The sequence below is a fragment of the Glandiceps talaboti genome, chromosome 2 (genome assembly GCF_964340395.1).
Source record: "Glandiceps talaboti chromosome 2, keGlaTala1.1, whole genome shotgun sequence".
Classification (NCBI taxonomy): Eukaryota; Metazoa; Hemichordata; class Enteropneusta; family Spengelidae; genus Glandiceps; species Glandiceps talaboti.
This window is the reverse complement of record NC_135550.1, coordinates 12,031,971-12,050,907: the sequence shown is the minus strand read 5'-3', so window position 1 is coordinate 12,050,907 and position 18,937 is coordinate 12,031,971. Positions and strand designations below refer to the sequence as shown.

Sequence of the window (18,937 nt, the reverse complement as noted above, 5' to 3'; positions counted from 1 at the left end):
TTACATGTAGATATCAATCTATAACATACAATACATGTATACTTAAACTACACCAAACCAGCTAAACTGAACTTCAATTATGACAAATCCAATAAAATTCCAAATTATCTGTCATATTATCAACAAACTGTCATTGTGTGTGAGTAACATCTCTCATGAGTGTTTCTCAAGTTGGGTTATTTCTTGTATGAATTCTGTAACTTCTTTGTTTATTTTCAAGTATGTATTCTCTGAAATGCTATACATATATATAATTGTATATGGTGCTGCATGTGTCCAACACCATATATGGCTTACAAGTGGTACAGGTGTCCAACACCATGTATAGCTTACAAGTGGTACAGGTGTCCAACACCATGTATAGCTTACAAGTGGTACAGGTGTCCAACACCATGTATAGCTTACAAGTGGTACAGGTGTCCAACACCATGCATGGCTTACAAGTGGTACAGGTGTCCAATACCATGTATGGCGTACAAGTGGTACAGGTGTCCAACACCATGTATGGCTTACAAGTGGTACAGGTGTCCAACACCGTGCATGGCTTACAAGTGGTACAGGTGTCCAATACCATGCATGGCTTACAAGTGGTACAAGTGTCCAACACCATCTATGGCTTACAAGTGGTGCAGGTGTCTAACACCATGTATGGCGTACATGTGGTGCAGGTGTCCAACACCATGTATGGCTTACAAGTGGTGCATGTGTCCAACATCATGCATGGCTTACAAGTGGTACAGGTGTCCAACACCATGTATGGCTTACAAGTGGTGCATGTGTCCAACATCATGCATGGCTTACAAGTGGTACAGGTGTCCAACACCATGTATGGCTTACAAGTGGTACAGGTGTCCAACATCATGCATGGCTTACAAGTGGTACAGGTGTCCAACACCATGTATGGCTTACAAGTGGTACAGGTGTTCAACACCATGTATGGCTTACAAGTGGTACAGGTGTCCAACACCATGTATGGCTTACAAGTGGTACAGGTGTCCAACACCATATATGGCTTACAAGTGGTACAGGTGTCCAACACCATGTGTGGCTTACAAGTGGTACAGGTGTCCAACACCATATATGGCTTACAAGTGGTACAGGTGTCCAACACCATATATGGCTTACAAGTGGTACAGGTGTCCAACACCATGTGTGGCTTACAAGTGGTGCAGGTGTCCAACACCATATATGGCTTACAAGTGGTACAGGTGTCCAACACCTTGTATGGCTTACAAGTGGTACAGGTGTCCAACACCATCTATGGCTTACAAGTGGTACAGGTGTCCAACACCATGTGTGGCTTACAAGTGGTACAGGTGTCCAACACCATGTATGGCTTACAAGTGGTACAGGTGTCCAACACCATGTGTGGCTTACAAGTGGTACAGGTGTCCAACACCATGTATGGCTTACAAGTGGTACAGGTGTCCAACACCATGTGTGGCTTACAAGTGGTACAGGTGTCCAACACCATCTATGGCTTACAAGTGGTACAGGTGTCCAACACCATGTATGGCTTACAAGTGGTACAGGTGTCCAACACCATCTATGGCTTACAAGTGGTACAGGTGTCCAACACCATCTATGGCTTACAAGTGGTACAGGTGTCCAACACCATCTATGGCTTACAAGTGGTACAGGTGTCCAACACCATCTATGGCTTACAAGTGGTACAGGTGTCCAACACCATCTATGGCTTACAAGTGGTACAGGTGTCCAACACCATGTGTGGCTTACAAGTGGTACAGGTGTCCAACACAAATGCATGGCTTACAAGTGGTACAGGTGTCCAACATCGTGTGTGGCTTACAAGTGGTACAGGTGTCCAACATCGTGTATGGCTTACAAGTGGTACAGGTGTCCAACACCATGTATAGCTTACAAGTGGTACAGGTGTCCAACACCACGTGAGGCTTACAAGTGGTGCAGGTGTCCAACACCGTGTGAGGCTTACAAGTGGTACAGGTGTCCAACACCATATATGGCTTACAAGTGGCACAGGTGTCCAACACCATTTGAGTTTGTGCAATAGTTTAAAGTGGACATATGGATGAGGATTGGGTATTGATTTTTGGATTTTGGATTTATAATTTTATCTTTGTTTCCTACTCGAAAATCAGTGTGAAACAACTTATGGCAAGTCATTGTTTGTAACTCAATAAATTGCAAAATATTAGTAAATGTGTAAAATGTTTATCATTGTACGTACAATAACAAACATTTTACACATTTGTTAGCTTTTTGCAATGTATTGAAGTTACAAACACAGACTTGTACTTTGTGTTTTCACACTAATTTTTCAAATAGCAATCCATAGTAAAATTGTTTTATATAAATTAAAAATCCAAAATAAATACCAAATCCTAATCCAAATGGCCACTTTCAGTTAGTTTTAATGGTGTGTACAATAAATTGAATATTTTCACTGTACAGGTAATACATACAATGTATTATGTCTAGTATGGAGATTTTCAAGCAAGCCTATTTTGTAAGGGAATCTGTTGTATCTACAATCTACATTTATATTTACACTTTTATGTTCAAATGTTGATCTAGAATAGGAAATATTACAAATAGATATAACGATGGTTGAATTTGGTGTTACAGTTTGATTTAGTTTTTTATTGTATGTACAATTAATTGTCAACATTTTCTTGTGGTACATATTATGTGAATTGTCTAAATAGATTTTCAAAGCAAACATTTTGCTGTAGCGATATATACAAAGGACCTGGACTTCATCTGTCAATCAATGCCAAATTTGAGTACTTTACATTACATTTACAAAGTAGAGCATGAAATTTATCCGTTGCATGTTGAAATCACTTAATAGCCACAGTTGGAAGTAGTGAAACGATATATCTCAACATACATGTACCCTCCAGCTATCGTCTTACAACGATGTTACATAAATGTAGCAATGTAATGTAACCGCCAGCTATCAACTTCCAACAACATTACACAAATATAACAATATGTTAAACCGCCTGTCATCAATACATGTATCAATGCAAGTAACCTGCAGCCATCAACTTCCGACAACCTTACACAATTATAGCAATATATGTTGTCCTTCAACTTCCTTCAACAATGTAAACACCAGTCATCAGCTTTAAAAAAAAACAAAAAAAACATTCAAATATAATTTATGAACACATTGCTATGATTTGATCAGCCCTGAATCCTATATTTTGATGGCTAGTTATCTTTATCCAGATATTATTCAATTTATTTCTTCATTCATTGCTGCAGGTTACTTGCATCGAGGAATATACAAGTGCTTTGTCACTGTGAGTCACTAGACGAGTAGTGACAAAACCCTTAGATCACAAGTATTTTCAGGCTGAATAAAGAAAAATATTGGAGAATATACATAATTATACCATCGGCAGTAATATCAAAGAAAAAATTGGGGAAAGTAATGACAATTTTGAATGTTTCGGCTCATATTTCCGCAAAACCAATGACGTAGACAAGCGTTGTTGTGACACAGACTGACCAGGGTATGAAATTCCATATTTCGTATTTGTTCAACTTGGCTTGTGCATGATACTATTCCGTGATAGTTTTTGTCATTCAGCTAGTAAGGAAAATAAGAATGACATAAAGGACCTGCATCTTTAAAGTGACAAAAACAAACCTACATGTATGTCCTAACGATTAAAAGGAAGATATTGGAAAATAAATAACATCATCATACGAGTGCAAGCATAATTTATAGAAAAATTAGGAAGAATAATTTACTATTTTCAATTTCTAACCTTGACCTCGAACATATTGATTGATATTTTGAGGAGGCTAGTGTTATCATTATGTTGTATGACCAGGGTAATACTCCCGTATTTTTGTTCAAACTTGTTATAAGTTGGCTTGCATTTGGCATGATGTATGCTGTTGATTTTTGAAGAAGAAAAATGTTCCTGTTCTGACTATATTCACTGCTTATGCTAGAATTGTTTCACTTCAATTTATAAATAGAATTATTTTTGTAAATTTTGTTTCAAAAAGTGACTAGTGTGTAAACTAAGGTTTTAATTGTATTTGTCTAAGTAATTGACATGGGCACTATTTCACAAATGTAATCGATAAGAAAGGGGGTCAGAAATGTATGGATCTGAGGCTAATGTTGAGTATAGAATTGTTATTAATTGGTTGCCATGCAAACATACTTTTCTGTAATGACAGCATCTCATTCAGAGTGATAACCAAGATTAAACTATTTACTGCATTTGCTATCGGTAATGTAATCTATTTTTATGGTTTTAAAATGTTGCAAAAATACTTTTTTTGTTTTTAAGACTGTCGTTTAAGTAAAGACTCCATTTAAAGTAATGGCAATGATTTGCTTTTTAGAATGATAGGACAACCCTATTATTTGATATAAATCATGTGATGTCCAACAATTTAAGTTACAATCAGATGCAACATTCATGTTTATAGAAGGGTTCGATAAATCTTTTGTTGTGCAGTGTTGTAGACTGTAGCATCTTTCTCATTTAACAGAAACACTTTGATATTTAAAGTATGTAGCGAGTGAAATAGTAGTGGGGAATTTTTCAAAAAGTAGACTGTTCATACTACTCTTAGAAGTAATAACGGGTTTAAATCATTGTGTCTCCTGATAATTGACTGCACATCCAACTAATCATGCATGGAGGAAACCAAATACAAAAATCAATAATTACTTCAAACGAGAAGGCACTTTGTAGAGAGCGCATAACTCTGCTAAAACACCAGGACGAATCTCCCAGTGTAAAGGTAATCCCTGGCAGAATATGACATTTTAGTTACCCTGGTAACCATACACTTCTAGGCCTGTCACAAGATTCGTTATTCACTAAACCTATGGATACATGTAATTTATACGCTACTTTCACTTATTTCGAAAATAGGTCTGATTTTCGTGAAGTTTGATTTTTATTTGGTTGCCATGGTAACCTCTTTATCCAATTTTCATGCTACCATTTGATTCAACACAAACTCAGTGCTATATGGCATTCGTGTGTCACTATAACACAGTTTGGCAAAGAGGTTGAATTCCGTATATTTCACATTTTGATGATATTTCACTTGCATGTATGAAGTTTTTTTTATGTGTTTTATTCAAAGAGACATAAATGTATCAAACCGAAAGACTCCAAAATAATTTGTTATCCATGGTATCTTTGTGATTTGGGAATTAGGGAATCAGTAAATTTATGAAGACCACTTTTTTCCTAAAAACTGGCAAACATTGTGTTTCAAATCTATCAACACTTGCATGAACCTCTGTTGATGTGTCAGGTGGAAGTTATATGCCATGGCAATATGATGTATTAAAGTGACTCACTGTCTCCAATCAATCATTTTCAGTGTAGAAATTTTCAATGACAAAATGTCACGCAATGCATATAATAGATAACTGAATTTTGTTATATGTGTGTGTGTCCTTCACTTTAAAATAAATGACACATACATGCATGAGTTTCAATAAACAACATTAAATGACAGTTCCGTTATTTCCATCAATGCATTCTTCACAAAGTTGTTCTAGGTGTCAAAATCGAAGATAAAATTCGATCAAGCGTGGTTTTTGTCTGTGAAAAATGAAGATAAAATTCATCAACTAGATAAAATCCAAGAAAATGAAGAATTTCCATTAACATGTGGCCTTTAGAGTTTATTAGACAGTAACAGTACCTTAGAAGTTGACAATAATGGTGCCATTTTGTACGTAATGGGATGTTTTTTTGAAAGTTGGAAGTGCTTAGAAAGTAAAGTGCCTCCTTAGCCCATCGATTTGAAAGCAGTTTTAAGTGTATGGCCATTGAAATGTCACAGGAAAAGTCACTTGTGTCCATTCAATGAAAATGTGTAGTCTTGTCACCATTGACTTCTTCTCTTTGTCATTAAAAGACTGAAAATGCTAACATGTGTCACAATAAGACATATTGAACTTAATACAGCAGACACTTTGTACAATCCGAGAGTGGCGCAGTGCTAGACTGTGTCTTGATAAGGTTTTTCATAGAGAATTCTGATTTATCTGAGCTAGAATACTGTAAACCTACTAGATATTTTTGCCTCCAGAAAATTTTGTGATTTTGCAGTCTTCAACTATTGTTTTTAAGGTTCTAACTTCATTATATCAACCCTCCCCACCCACTACATTAGGGTGTCCTTATTTTTTTATTATTTTTTTCTCATTACTTTTTCATGGCAACTCTGGGTTGGTTGGTCGATTGATTTTAAAAAAATCATCTTCATGTTTCTCTGTCTCTCATTTTCCTCTTCTCTATCTTCTTTTTATTGGAATCCTGGTAACAAACCCTTTTCGAGGCAGAGTTTCTCTACACAATTGGCATGTTCTCAGCACCCTACTTGAATACCTTACATCATGAAAGAATTGCTCTGTTCACGAACAAATGTCGTCATCACCACCACCACCATGACTGTAGATGACGTCGACAGTCCAGACACTTGCTTTATTCTAGCCAGAGAGGGCGCTGTTCCACAAAATATTAAGGATGGGCGAAAATAAAAATATTTTTTTTAAACACATTTAGATAGAGCTGACTATTTGGGTAATGAGAAACAGGAAAAAAAATAGGGTCATACTTAGCTACAACACAAAACTACAAATTATCATCGGAATCTGATTACACTTTTTTACAGTCATTGAGTCAATCAGATCAAAACAGAAAGTCAAAACAAAGTACATAGAAAAGGTAGAATTGTATGATATTAGATTGTTATAGCCAAAAGTCATATTAAATGACATGAATATTTGGTGTAGCCATCAGCTTGAATCAATACTGCATATTATATCTAACATGAAAAGCAAAGATTACTCGTGGCCATGATTGGCGTCGTGATACAAAGTGCATTGTTCGTATTCAAAAATGAAACATATAGCTACAGGCCATATTCACTTTTTGTCAGTTATTGATTAGTAAACATCTTGTTGCTAGCATTAAGTATTTCACTGGTTTAGAATTGTGTGTGCGTGTGCGTGTGCGTGTGTGTGTGTGTGTGTGTGTATGTATGTATGTATATGTATGTATATGTATGTATGTATGTATGTATGTATATATGTATGTGTATGTATGCGTATGTATGTATGTATGCATGTGTATCTGCATGTGTATGAGCATCTGTGTGTGCTTATGTGTCTGTGTCTGTGTCTGTGTCTGTGTCTGTGTGGAGATATATGAATTCATGTACATGTATCATAAAATTGCAAGTTTAGTTGTTAACTATTATAATAAATGCACTCTTCATCTTAACTGCATAAAAGAAGGCTACACCTAAACTAGACACTCACATATGAAAAAAAAAATTAAATTTTTAAAAAAATCTACGTACCCCCACCTATTCTAAAATTGAATGTAATCGGAACGCACAATTTTTTTATTTACTCCTAAGTAAAAATGAGTCTTTAGCAAAAATGTCCAGGTTCACAGTGCATTATTCAGTGCAACCAATACTTGAGTTGTGATGTCTTTTTACTCTTCTTAAGGTGTTGAGAAGAAAGGTTAGCTTGAAAAAAAATATGTTCATTATCAATCAATTATGACCAGTTGTAAGTCAGTGCCATTGGCGATCTTGTCGTGTTAGAATGGCAAATAAATTATTAATGAGATCACGAAGTCTAAGTGAAAACTGAGAGTTTGCTGATTACATTTTAATGTGTAGTATAATATATTATAATTTACAAAAGAAATATGGGACTATGGAGGATTATATCATATACATCTCATTATATTACATAGAGTAATCTTGTACACATTATATTTTCATTATTTTTACCCTAATACATTGTACCGTATAATACCTATCGAGCCATCCATCATAACTGGCACAACTCGGTCCAGTCACTTTTTTACTCTAATAAACGAACTGAAGGGTAGATAATGAGGTTTATAGCATCCTATCTGCTAGATTATTTGCGAGTTTTTTTTTTCTAAATTAAGTTTTACCTTTCTCAGTCAGTCACGGTGCTTTATTAAGTGGGTTTATATTATAGTTCTAATGACGGCAATATAAATTGTGAATTTCAGGAATTGCAGATTTGACGCACGCAACGTTGTAACTCTGGTGTATGTTCTATATAAAGTGTCGTAGATAATGTCAGCGGTATAAATTGTCAATTAGGAATTATGCTTCTAGATTTAACACATGCAGCGGCGTTCCTGTGAACTATGTCCAGTATGTGATCATTAATGTATACTTGTCAAAGTTGTGTCAGCAGTAAATCGTGAAATTAGGAATTATAGATCAGAACGCATGCAGCGGCATTCCACCAAACTGTGTGCAGTATGTGTATTGTACTTATCGAGGTTGTGTCGGCAATATAAATTATGAACTAGGATTTGTAGATTGAACACATGCAGCGGCGTTCCACCAAACTGTGTGCAGTATGTTTATTGTACTTATCGAGGTTGTGTCGGCAATATAAATTATGAACTAGGATTTGTAGATTGAACACATGCAGCGGCGTTCCTCTAAAACTGTGTGTAGTATGTGTATTGTACTTTATCAAAGTTGTATAAATTGTGAATTAGGAATTTATTCGCACATGCAGCAGTTTGTCCCATTTTAACTGTGTGCAGTATATTGCTATACTTATCAAAGCTATGTCGGCAGTAAATTATGAATTAGGAATTATAGATCTAACACATGCAGCAGTGTTCCACTCTACTTCTGTGCAATGTACTGACTAATGATACCAGTGCTTGTATGTCCTTTATCATGGTATACAGTTGGAATGAACTGATAGTGAACCAAATTGAAAATGATAAAGGCTGCCGTAATATTAATAACAAGTGATTTACTGTTGGCTATTCTATTCATTCTGTTGCCATGTCAACTAGTTTACTATTGTGTAGTCCATCCATATTGCTGCCATGACAAGTTTACTATTGTGTAGTCCACCCATGCTGTTGTCATGACAACAGTTCACTTGAGTTGTCTAGTCCATTGATTATGTAACTACTGCCTTGACAACAGTTTAATGTTGTGGAGTTTACCTATACTGCTGCCATGACAACAATGTACTATTGACTAGTCCATTGATACTGCTACCATGACAACAGTTTAGTATTATGAAGTTTACCTATACTGCTGCCATGACAACAATGTACTATTGACTAGTCCATTGATACTGCTACCATGACAATAGTTTAGTATTATGAAGTTTACCCATACTGCTGCCATGACAACAGTTTAGTGTTGTGAAGTTTACCATACTGCTGCCATGACAACAGTTTACTATTGTCTAGTCCATCACACTGTTGCTATGTCAACAGTTTAAATAGTGTTGTGAAATTTAGCCATACTGCTGCCATGACAACAGTTTAGTATTGTGAAGTGTACTCATACTGCCGCCATGACAACAGTTTACTATTGTCTAGTCCATTGATACGGTTGCTATGTCAACAGTTTAAATAGTGTTGTGTAGTCTATCCATACTGCTGCCATGACAGCCATTTACTATATTTTGTGCAGTCTATCCATACTGCTGCCATATCAACAGTTTAGTTTACCCATACCACTGTCATGACAACAATTTATTGCGCAATCCAACCATACTGCTGTCATGTGGCAACACTTCACTACACTGTTCAGTCAATACCAACTATTATACAGTCACTGCAATCTGCTCTACTACAAGATGAAGTATGTAGTAATATAAACATAGTTTCTATTCCCCATAATTCCACCATGGTTATAACACTCAGGAATAATAGAATCTGCAATAACTGTCACAAATATTCAATTTCAATAAAACACCTACGGGTGAATCACACCATTTGTGTAAAAAACCCATAGAAATAACATTTAGCTGGAAGTTCAATATTAGTATACACTTCATTCCTGTTGGGCTTCCTAAAGCATGCAGTGAGATTACAATTTGTGAGTTTCTTTCTATAAGCACTATGTCAAAATGTTGGAATTAAGCAGCATATCAGTCGTAATAGTTTGTATGGATTTATCTAATAACTTCTGCAAACAAAGATGAATGTATATCATATATCACTTTCTATACCAAAGGAAATTAATATTGCACGAAAGGAGATATGACTCATTAAATATTATTACCTGTACAACATTTTTTTTTTTATCAACTCTATACTCAATAATATACTAACATCGTGTCTAGATATAGTAGACCCTTGATTATTTCCTACAAGGTATTTTGTGATAAACTGGAATTCTTTATAATTCCAACTTCCCATGTATCTCTAGTTACAATATTCTGATTGCGTTTTTTTTTTGTTTGGAGAAAGAAATCCAGAAAACTTTTGATTAGTTCACTTCTCTCTCTTTCTATAAATAGGTGATATGCATACATGACTGCTCATGTAAATACCTATGGATGGATGGATGCATACGTACCGACACACACACACACACACATACATACACACACACATACACACACACACACACACAAACACACACACACACAAACACATATGCATGCATACATGCATGCATACATACATACATACATACATACATACATACATACATACATACATACATACACACACAAACATACATACATACATACATACATACATACATACATACATACATACATACATACATACAGACAGACAGACAGACAGACAGACATACATGTACATACATACATACAGACAGACATACATACATACATACATACATACATACATACATACATACATACATACATACATACATACATACATACATACATCTAGCAATTCACATCTCTCACATACATTATACAAACAGTTTTTGTAAATTGAACTCTATATTTTAAAACTTTTTTTGAATGTTTGTTATCTTTTCTCCCATCATAATACTTATATAATGACATTAAATTTTTTTTTCTAGGGCTGGTTATTGTATTCACAATGGGTGCTGGTAGATCTCTGCTCACCATAGGCTGTGCTCTTGATGGTGAACTTGGAGATGGTCGTGGAGTGCTGTATTCCCACTATATCACAAAACAGGTATATATATATGTCATGATTTTATAGACCAAGAATAATATGGCAGAATCCCATGATGCACGAGTGGAAGTGTGGCGTACTCGGGGTATTTGCACGAGTGCTTGTGGTGTTCTCTGTGTGGCAGTACTATCATGAGTGTAGCAAGTGAAAGTGCAGCAAAAAACACTGCAAGCATGAGTGCAAATACCCTGAGTACCCACACTGACACTCACACACCATGGGGTTTCTGTTATTATTATGTTTATCCGAAACAACAACTTTCCATAAAAATGAGACTATGCGATAACATGCTTTTGTGCAGAATGAACAATTACATCCTCATACAGTAATGTTTTCAGTGTTGAGCTGCAGTGCAAATACCACTAGTGTGAGCGTGAACCAGTACAAGTTATCACTGGTACATATTGATAATATGCTGTGTGACATTGGGCTGTGTGCCGGTATATGCCACAAGTGTCATATATATAACTTTAGTGACAAGCCTTGACATACATAGTACAATCTTGTCATTATTTCAGATAGGAACATAAAGAATATTACTTGCCTGGCAGGTGGAACTCATTGCCCATTGAGAGAAAATTAAACTACCATCAAAAATACCAATTTTGAGATTTTAGATTGTTGCTATTATATCTAAATGATTTATAATAAATACAAATTAATATACATTTCTTATCATATAAAAGATTCACTCAGCAAGTCGTATCAATATGACACCCCCACCCCCCATAAAAATATGGACATTTGTGCTGCCGGATTCGAATATTGCCTTCCTCATGTTGTGCAGATTACCATCTTTTCCTTATAATATCAAATGTAAATTCCCAGATTGGGGGCAATAATCTGTGATGTCATGTGTATGTAGACAACTCAAACAATATAGCACAATCACCAGAGTCTAGGAAACTAAAAAGTATTAAAACATCACCATTTAAAACGGATGTCAAATGACATTTGACTATATGTATATGTGCCACCCATTGTGGTGTGTTTTCTAGCTGTGTGGTCTAAAGTGGTGTTTTTTCGAGCTGAAGAGTCTAAAATCATAACTCTGCCACTACTTGCCTACAAAATGTTGCTCTGAGGGAAAAAATACAAGAATGAAAACTACATTTTGTGGATCCACCATTTCCTTAAATATGGAACTACTAAAAAATGTGTTGGTTTTGTCAAAATAGGGTCTGGGATTGGCTGTATTGGCCGCACAACCCTGCCAGGTCTGGCCACTGGTACTGCCCCCCCCCCCCCCCCCCCCCATGGCCCTGGGGTCAAATGATTCAGAACATCTGTATAGGTACTCAATTATGAACACACAAAAATGGAATTTTCACAAGTGACTTATTTTCACTTATTTCACTAGAAAAAAAACCCACAAATAAATAAAGTGAAAAAAATGCCTTCTTGTATGTGAAAACAATGTTACTACCAGTTTGGTAATCATTAAAAATGAGGCTTTGAGAAATAATAGCTGAAGACTGAAAAATCGCAAAATTTTCAAGTAGCAAAAATATCTAGGTTTACAGTAATAAGTGTTATTAAATAATTCATACATTTTTTCCGCACACTACCATTTTCAATCACATCATACCAGCAGTTTTCAACGTAAATGTGTGCTATTTTTGAAACCTCACAACAAAATGTTTGAAAGATATGAATATGACCCAAGACGATGGAATGGCAGTCATACCGTGGCCCCTACTGACAAATCCAAAAATAGCGTGATGATATTTATAGACAGATTAAAAAAAAAATATTGCATTTTACTGAAAGAAAAAAAAAGCAAGTGACAAATCCGAATAAAACATACATGTAATATGTACTACATTCATCTGAAAATTTGATAAATCAAAGATTTAATAATCAATTTCATATTCCATATATTTTCTGCAGAAAATTGGTAAATTTAGAATATAATTTTATGTTGACATGCAAAATATCATATTTCACTAACAAATAAAAATACCATAGTTCACTGGAAAAAAATAACAAAAATTAAAAATATGATATTCCATTTCTGTATAACAAATAGTCAATTGACAAAAAGTATCATATTCCGCTATCAAAATAACCTCATAAATGACCATATTCCAACGAAAAACTGACAAAATTCCTAAAATATAGGTCTTTTGATGACTGCAAAGCATACTCTACTGATAGATAAAATAATTATCACATCCATGTACCACCCAAAAAAAATTACAAAACCAAAAATATAATATTCTGTTGACAAAACAAAATATCACATTTCACTATCAAAGTAGCTGCTCAAAATACCATTTTCCAATGAAAACTTATCAAATTCAAAAATTTATTAGTCTATTGACCAAAAAATGTCATATTGTACTCACAAACTAACCAATACCATGATATTTCACAAGAAAGTTGAAAACAAAATCAAAATACAACAGTCTGCTGACAAATACAATAGATCCATTGAAATGGCCATATGTATAGTATTTTATTTGCCACAAACTCAAAATCATATCAATATAACAAGAGAGAAAGTAAAAAAGACAGTGGAATAAATATTACACATAAACTGATGGATGAATACAGAGTTTATGGCTGGGGATTGTGTATTTATTTTGAATTTTTCATTTCTAAAACAATTTCATTATGGCTTCCTACTTGAAAAAATCAATGTGAAACATCATCTACCAAGTCCGTTTTGTAACTCAATACAGTGCAAAAAACTACAAAATGTGTCAAAAGTTCATTATCGTTTATAAAATAACAAACATTTTACACATTTATTGATCTTCTGCAATTTATTGATATTAAGTAACAACCAAGGACTTGGCATACTGTAAAAATTGGAAATTTTCGCTAAAAGACTTATTTTCGATAATTCAGCTAGAAAACAAACATGCAAAAATAAATAGTGACTAAATTGCCCTCTTGTACATGAAAACATTGTACGTGTAGTCTGGTAATTAGTAATAATTAGTCTTTGAGAACTAGCTAAAGACTGTAAAATCTCAAAATTTTCTAGTAGTGAAAATATGTAGGTTTACAATATGTTGTTTCACATTGATTTTTGAAGTAGGAAGCCATGATGAAATTGTTTTATACATTAAAAATCCAAAATAAATACCCAATCCTAATTCATATGGCCACTTTAACAAATCAAAATACTATACTCTACAAAAAAAAACCCAGACACATTCTATACATGTATCCATTATAAATAGCCTTTCCTATCTTTTCCATACGTTAATTCACATAGTTCACATCAGACAATAATAACGTATGGTTGCCTGTTATTGTTCATTTCTCTCTCTCTCTCTGTCTGTCTCTGTCTCTCTGTCTCTGTCTCTGTCTCTCTCTCTGTCTCTCTCTCTGTCTCTCTCTCTGTCTCTCTCTCTCTCTCTCTCTCTCTCTCTCTCTCTCTCTCTCTCTCTCTCTCTCTCTCTCTCTCTCTCTCTCTCTCTCTCTCTCTCTCTCTCTCTCTCTCATTTTAACTTCCACAAACTATTCAATTCAAATCTCTTCTACATACACAGTGGTAATTTTTAGCCCCTGTGGGTTCAGAAAAATAAGACTGCAGAGCAATTTTGCTATTATTGATCAAAGTAAAAAGTAAAAGTTTATCAGTTGCTACAAGGTATATGAGAAGTATTAGGGATATCCCCCATGTGGCTTCAAGTCTCCCAATATATTCTGCTGCAAACTATAGCCTGGGGTACTTTTAGAACTAACGGTAATTAAATAATTTGTAACAAAGCTGTTCTGAAGCAAGGATGATGTTGCCATAGAAACATGAATAGATGAATATGATCAAGGTATGAAACGCTGCGTAGCATCAATAAACTGATTGTTCTTATCTTTACTATTCAGTGTAATGTGACTGTCATTTGCAATGAAAATACATACATACATACATACATACATACATACATACATACATACATACATACATACAGACAGACAGACAGACATACACACACACACACACAGACAGACAGACAGACAGACAGACAGACAGACAGACATACATACATACATACATACATACATACATACATACATACATACATACATACATACATACATACATACATTCATGGCTTTATTGTCAGTTTATTTTATCATGTGGTGTAGAAGTTTGAGTTTGTCAATGACACAAGATGACACATCAGATTCTAACAATAAGGCTGTTTAATTTTTAAAAAAAACTAGACATTAGTAGGTTGCTGTTTTTCATGCAGATTAATATTCATGGTTTTTGAGATTAGTGTGTATAATGAGATTGATCACTACTGGATACCAAGTGTAGTCGACATGGGAAGTTAATAAAGAGAGAGGAAACAACAGGCCATAAACCCTCCAACATGATGCTGCATTAATGTGTCATTCATCTTGACGTTTTTAATCAAGTGGACCAAATCGAAGTCACGCAGCGTACTGAGCACCAAATTTGAATTTGCGAAGAGTTGTTGTCATGAGTATTTTATAACTTCATTATTCTATCTCCCTCGTGTATCAAAAGGAAGACAAGAATGTCACATTTAGTTTGTTGGTTCTTTTGGCAGTATCTACGATTTCCATTTATAAATTTTAAAAATTCACATTCAGTATGAATAATAGAAAAGGTTGGAAAAGGGAACAGCGTTTTGACAAAGACACAAAAACATAAATAAAGCATAGTTAAAAACTATCGTAGTAGCGGGGATAAAATATTGGTACTCGTAATAGTGATTAAAAGAGAGGTTTTAATTGTAGTCTTGATATGTTGCAGTTTTCAAGTTCAGAAGAACATTAAAAGGTGAAATTGCAGTAAGGCCTTAAAAAAAATTTGTGCGGTTCCGATTATACTCAATTTTAGAATAGGTGGAGTAGGTAGATTTTGTCTTTTGGTATTATTTTTTTTCATTTGTGAGTGTCTACTTCAAGTAGTTATGTTTTCCGTTGTTTTCCATATGGTCTCTGTGTTATTGATTTCCTCTCATCAGATGTACAGCCATTACAGTTTGGAAGAATATAGTTTTATATTGATTTCTCGCAAGGCTTCACAATTTTTGATTTTTTTTTTCCAATATGTGAAAAAAAAGTTTAGGGTCAGCAGAGAAAAACTAAGTGGGGTCAGATAACCGAACCAAACAATTTCTTTTTTTATAGGCCTAATGCACATAATGTACCAGATGATTATACTTGTAATGAGTGTGTGTTCATACTTGTGTCATTCACACTTCGGTTTGATATCAAAAACATTGTTACATATACCTGTTTGCGAATGAACATTCAATCTTGCCATGTGCTTGAAATCACTTCCACCCACAGATATATTTTGTATGAAATATTGAAATTTTGGATAAAACATAATGTTTACAGAACCCCATGTCGTGTCAGTGCCAGTGTAGTGGTACTCAGGGTATGATACGCTCATGTTTGCAAATTGGTTCGTGTTGCAATAACTACTTGCATCACTTGTGAATGTATGGCTGGCTGCAAAGAATATACCACAAGTCCTGATACAAATACTAGTCATGTACATCATAGGCACTACGGCATCATGGGGGGTTCTGTCATAGTATTCAAGAGACTTCCTATGGCGTTTTGACATATATTTAAATTTGATTTACTGTTAGTGTATATTTTATTTCAGTTTTGATTAGTTTTGTGTTTTATGACTCAGTGTTCTAGCCTTGTAAATACTTTCAGCACAGCTGAAATAGTCACGGTTGCGTTGTAATAAAGGTTAGAGTTGATTTGTTTTCTGAAGCACCTTTTCTATTTTCTAATATTCAAAAGCACTGTACATACAAGAGGTTTTTTAAAAAATGGTAAAAACAATCAAACATATAGAGCTAAAAACAACAAACTTGATTCAAATAATTACAAAAAAGGCTAAAGCGACACATTAGTAAAACACACACACAGTAATACATCAGTACACTTTATAATATTGTTTTAAAAAATATTAGTTTTTAGTTCAACATCAGCTATTACCTTTAGTTCTCAAGGAATTGAGTTCCGTATAGATTTGGTCTGCAAATGGCCAATGCTCTTTTGCTAAGTGTATTAATAAAAGGGTTCAAGTGAAATAGTGAGATATAAAATGCAGTTCCTTATCACCCCTCCACTCTCATTTGGATAACTCATCCTCTTCCCACTATCAACCTTCAACTCTCTTTCCTATCCCCCATTATCACCCTATCATTCCTTCATTTATCACCCTCTCTCAACACTCTTTTCTATCCCCCCCACTCTTCCCATTATCACCCCACCATCCCTTTTATCACCCCTTAGCTTTCTCTTCTACATCTCCCACTATCTCCTTACCATTTTTCTCCTTTTTATCACCCCAGCTCTTCTTCCAAGTATCCCTCCATCCTATCAGTTTCAACCTTTCAATATTCCTTCTAGCTTCCAACCTCAACTTGACCTATCATCTACCATTTTAACTCCCTTAAAGCCTTCCCACTGAATCATCACCACCTACCCCTACCCCTACCCCACCCCACCCCAGCCAGATATCTATAGTGTTTCTTTTGTTTGGGAAAAAAGCAGCTTGAAAAAACTGCCTAACACTCAACAATTTTATAGTCTTCAGCTAGTTCTCAAAGACTAATTTTTTACTAATTACCAGACTGGTACATTGTGTTCATGTACAAGAAGGCGTTTTTAATAGACACTACTTATTTTTGCACTTTTGTTTCCCAGCAAAATAAGCAAAAATAAGTCTTTAGCAAAAATTTTCCAGGTTTACAATATTTCAACTAACATAACATGTAGGTACCAATGTGTAAGTCAAATTTTCACTGCAGTACGTCTACAAATTTGTCAGATGAATTGACTTTCGTGTGTATACTATCTACTTCAGGGTAATCACATACGCAATCCACACGAAGAAAGCGTGTCTGTGATTATGGACATGGATTCACCAGACACTCAGGAAACAGATGAAGATTACAGAGATGACGGAATGGAACACAGAGAAGATGTCGAGATACGAAGTACCAGCGTCAGATTAGTGAAAAATCGCCACTCTAGTCCATGGTGGCTTAATCATTTCAAGTTGTGGTACCTATAACGAGTACTAGGCCAATCGAATGAGGAGAGATTTACCAAAGCCATTAAAATCTCCAGTCTGTGATTTCTAAGTGTATATATAGTCTGTCGTGAATCTGGAAGTACGTACATGAGACCTGATAGCCTTTAATACTGCACTAGTTGCAACTGGAATGTTTTTTTTTGGAACTATTTTATCAGATACATTTGTATAATGATTTACCTGTAATATCGTACACCCTGAACAGTATTGAATCAACTTTAATTAAACATATTTATGCAGCCATATACATAGTATGTAGTGCAATAAATCCAATCAAATTAATTTTGGGTCCGCACCAAAAAATCAGCGCTGAGATGGAGTCGTGATTTCAACCTGTTGCTGTACTACATATGGATATAACCAGTCTCTAATTAACATGTACAATGCCTAATTATTGATATTTTAACAATTTTGAGTGAATAAATTAATGATTCTCTGATCTACAAAATAATACTTAAATTACAGCTAGTACAGGTTTAAAAGACCGGTGTCAGATATGTAGTAAAATTTGGGTATGAAAAAACAGTTGTCTGGCCAGCTGACCTATAGAAAAGTTTACTCCTGAACAAAAGAAATAATCCTGTCTAATATGACTCCATTGATAAGATAAGTAGTTATCCAAAACCATGGGATTCCAACATTCAAATACAACTAGTCTAGAGGCTATATCTGTGGCTAATCGATCCTCTAGGATCTCAATCTCTATAGTCTAGTCAAATGGAATCAAATCAGGTGAAAATCTATAGTCTGACCACATGCTGACAAAATCATGTTAGTTGTAGTAATTATCCATCATACATTGAGAGGCGCTTGTAATTGGGAAAGTCAGTCAAGAAAAATATAATTCTGATGTGTAAATTAATGCTTTATACATTATAATGCTACCTTTAAAGTTTGAATG

At 34.8% G+C, this 18,937-nt stretch overlaps 1 protein-coding gene across 1 annotated transcript in view; it reads left to right on the top strand.

Moving 5' to 3' along the window:
* The window catches only part of LOC144444259 (uncharacterized), a 37,499-nt gene that overhangs the window by 8,275 nt on the left and 10,287 nt on the right, over positions 1-18,937 (top strand). The window contains exons 2-3 of the mRNA XM_078133675.1: positions 10,864-10,982; positions 17,806-17,946. Of these exons, the coding sequence (XP_077989801.1) occupies positions 10,864-10,982; positions 17,806-17,946 (260 nt within the window). The remainder of the gene's footprint in view (positions 1-10,863; positions 10,983-17,805; positions 17,947-18,937) is intronic.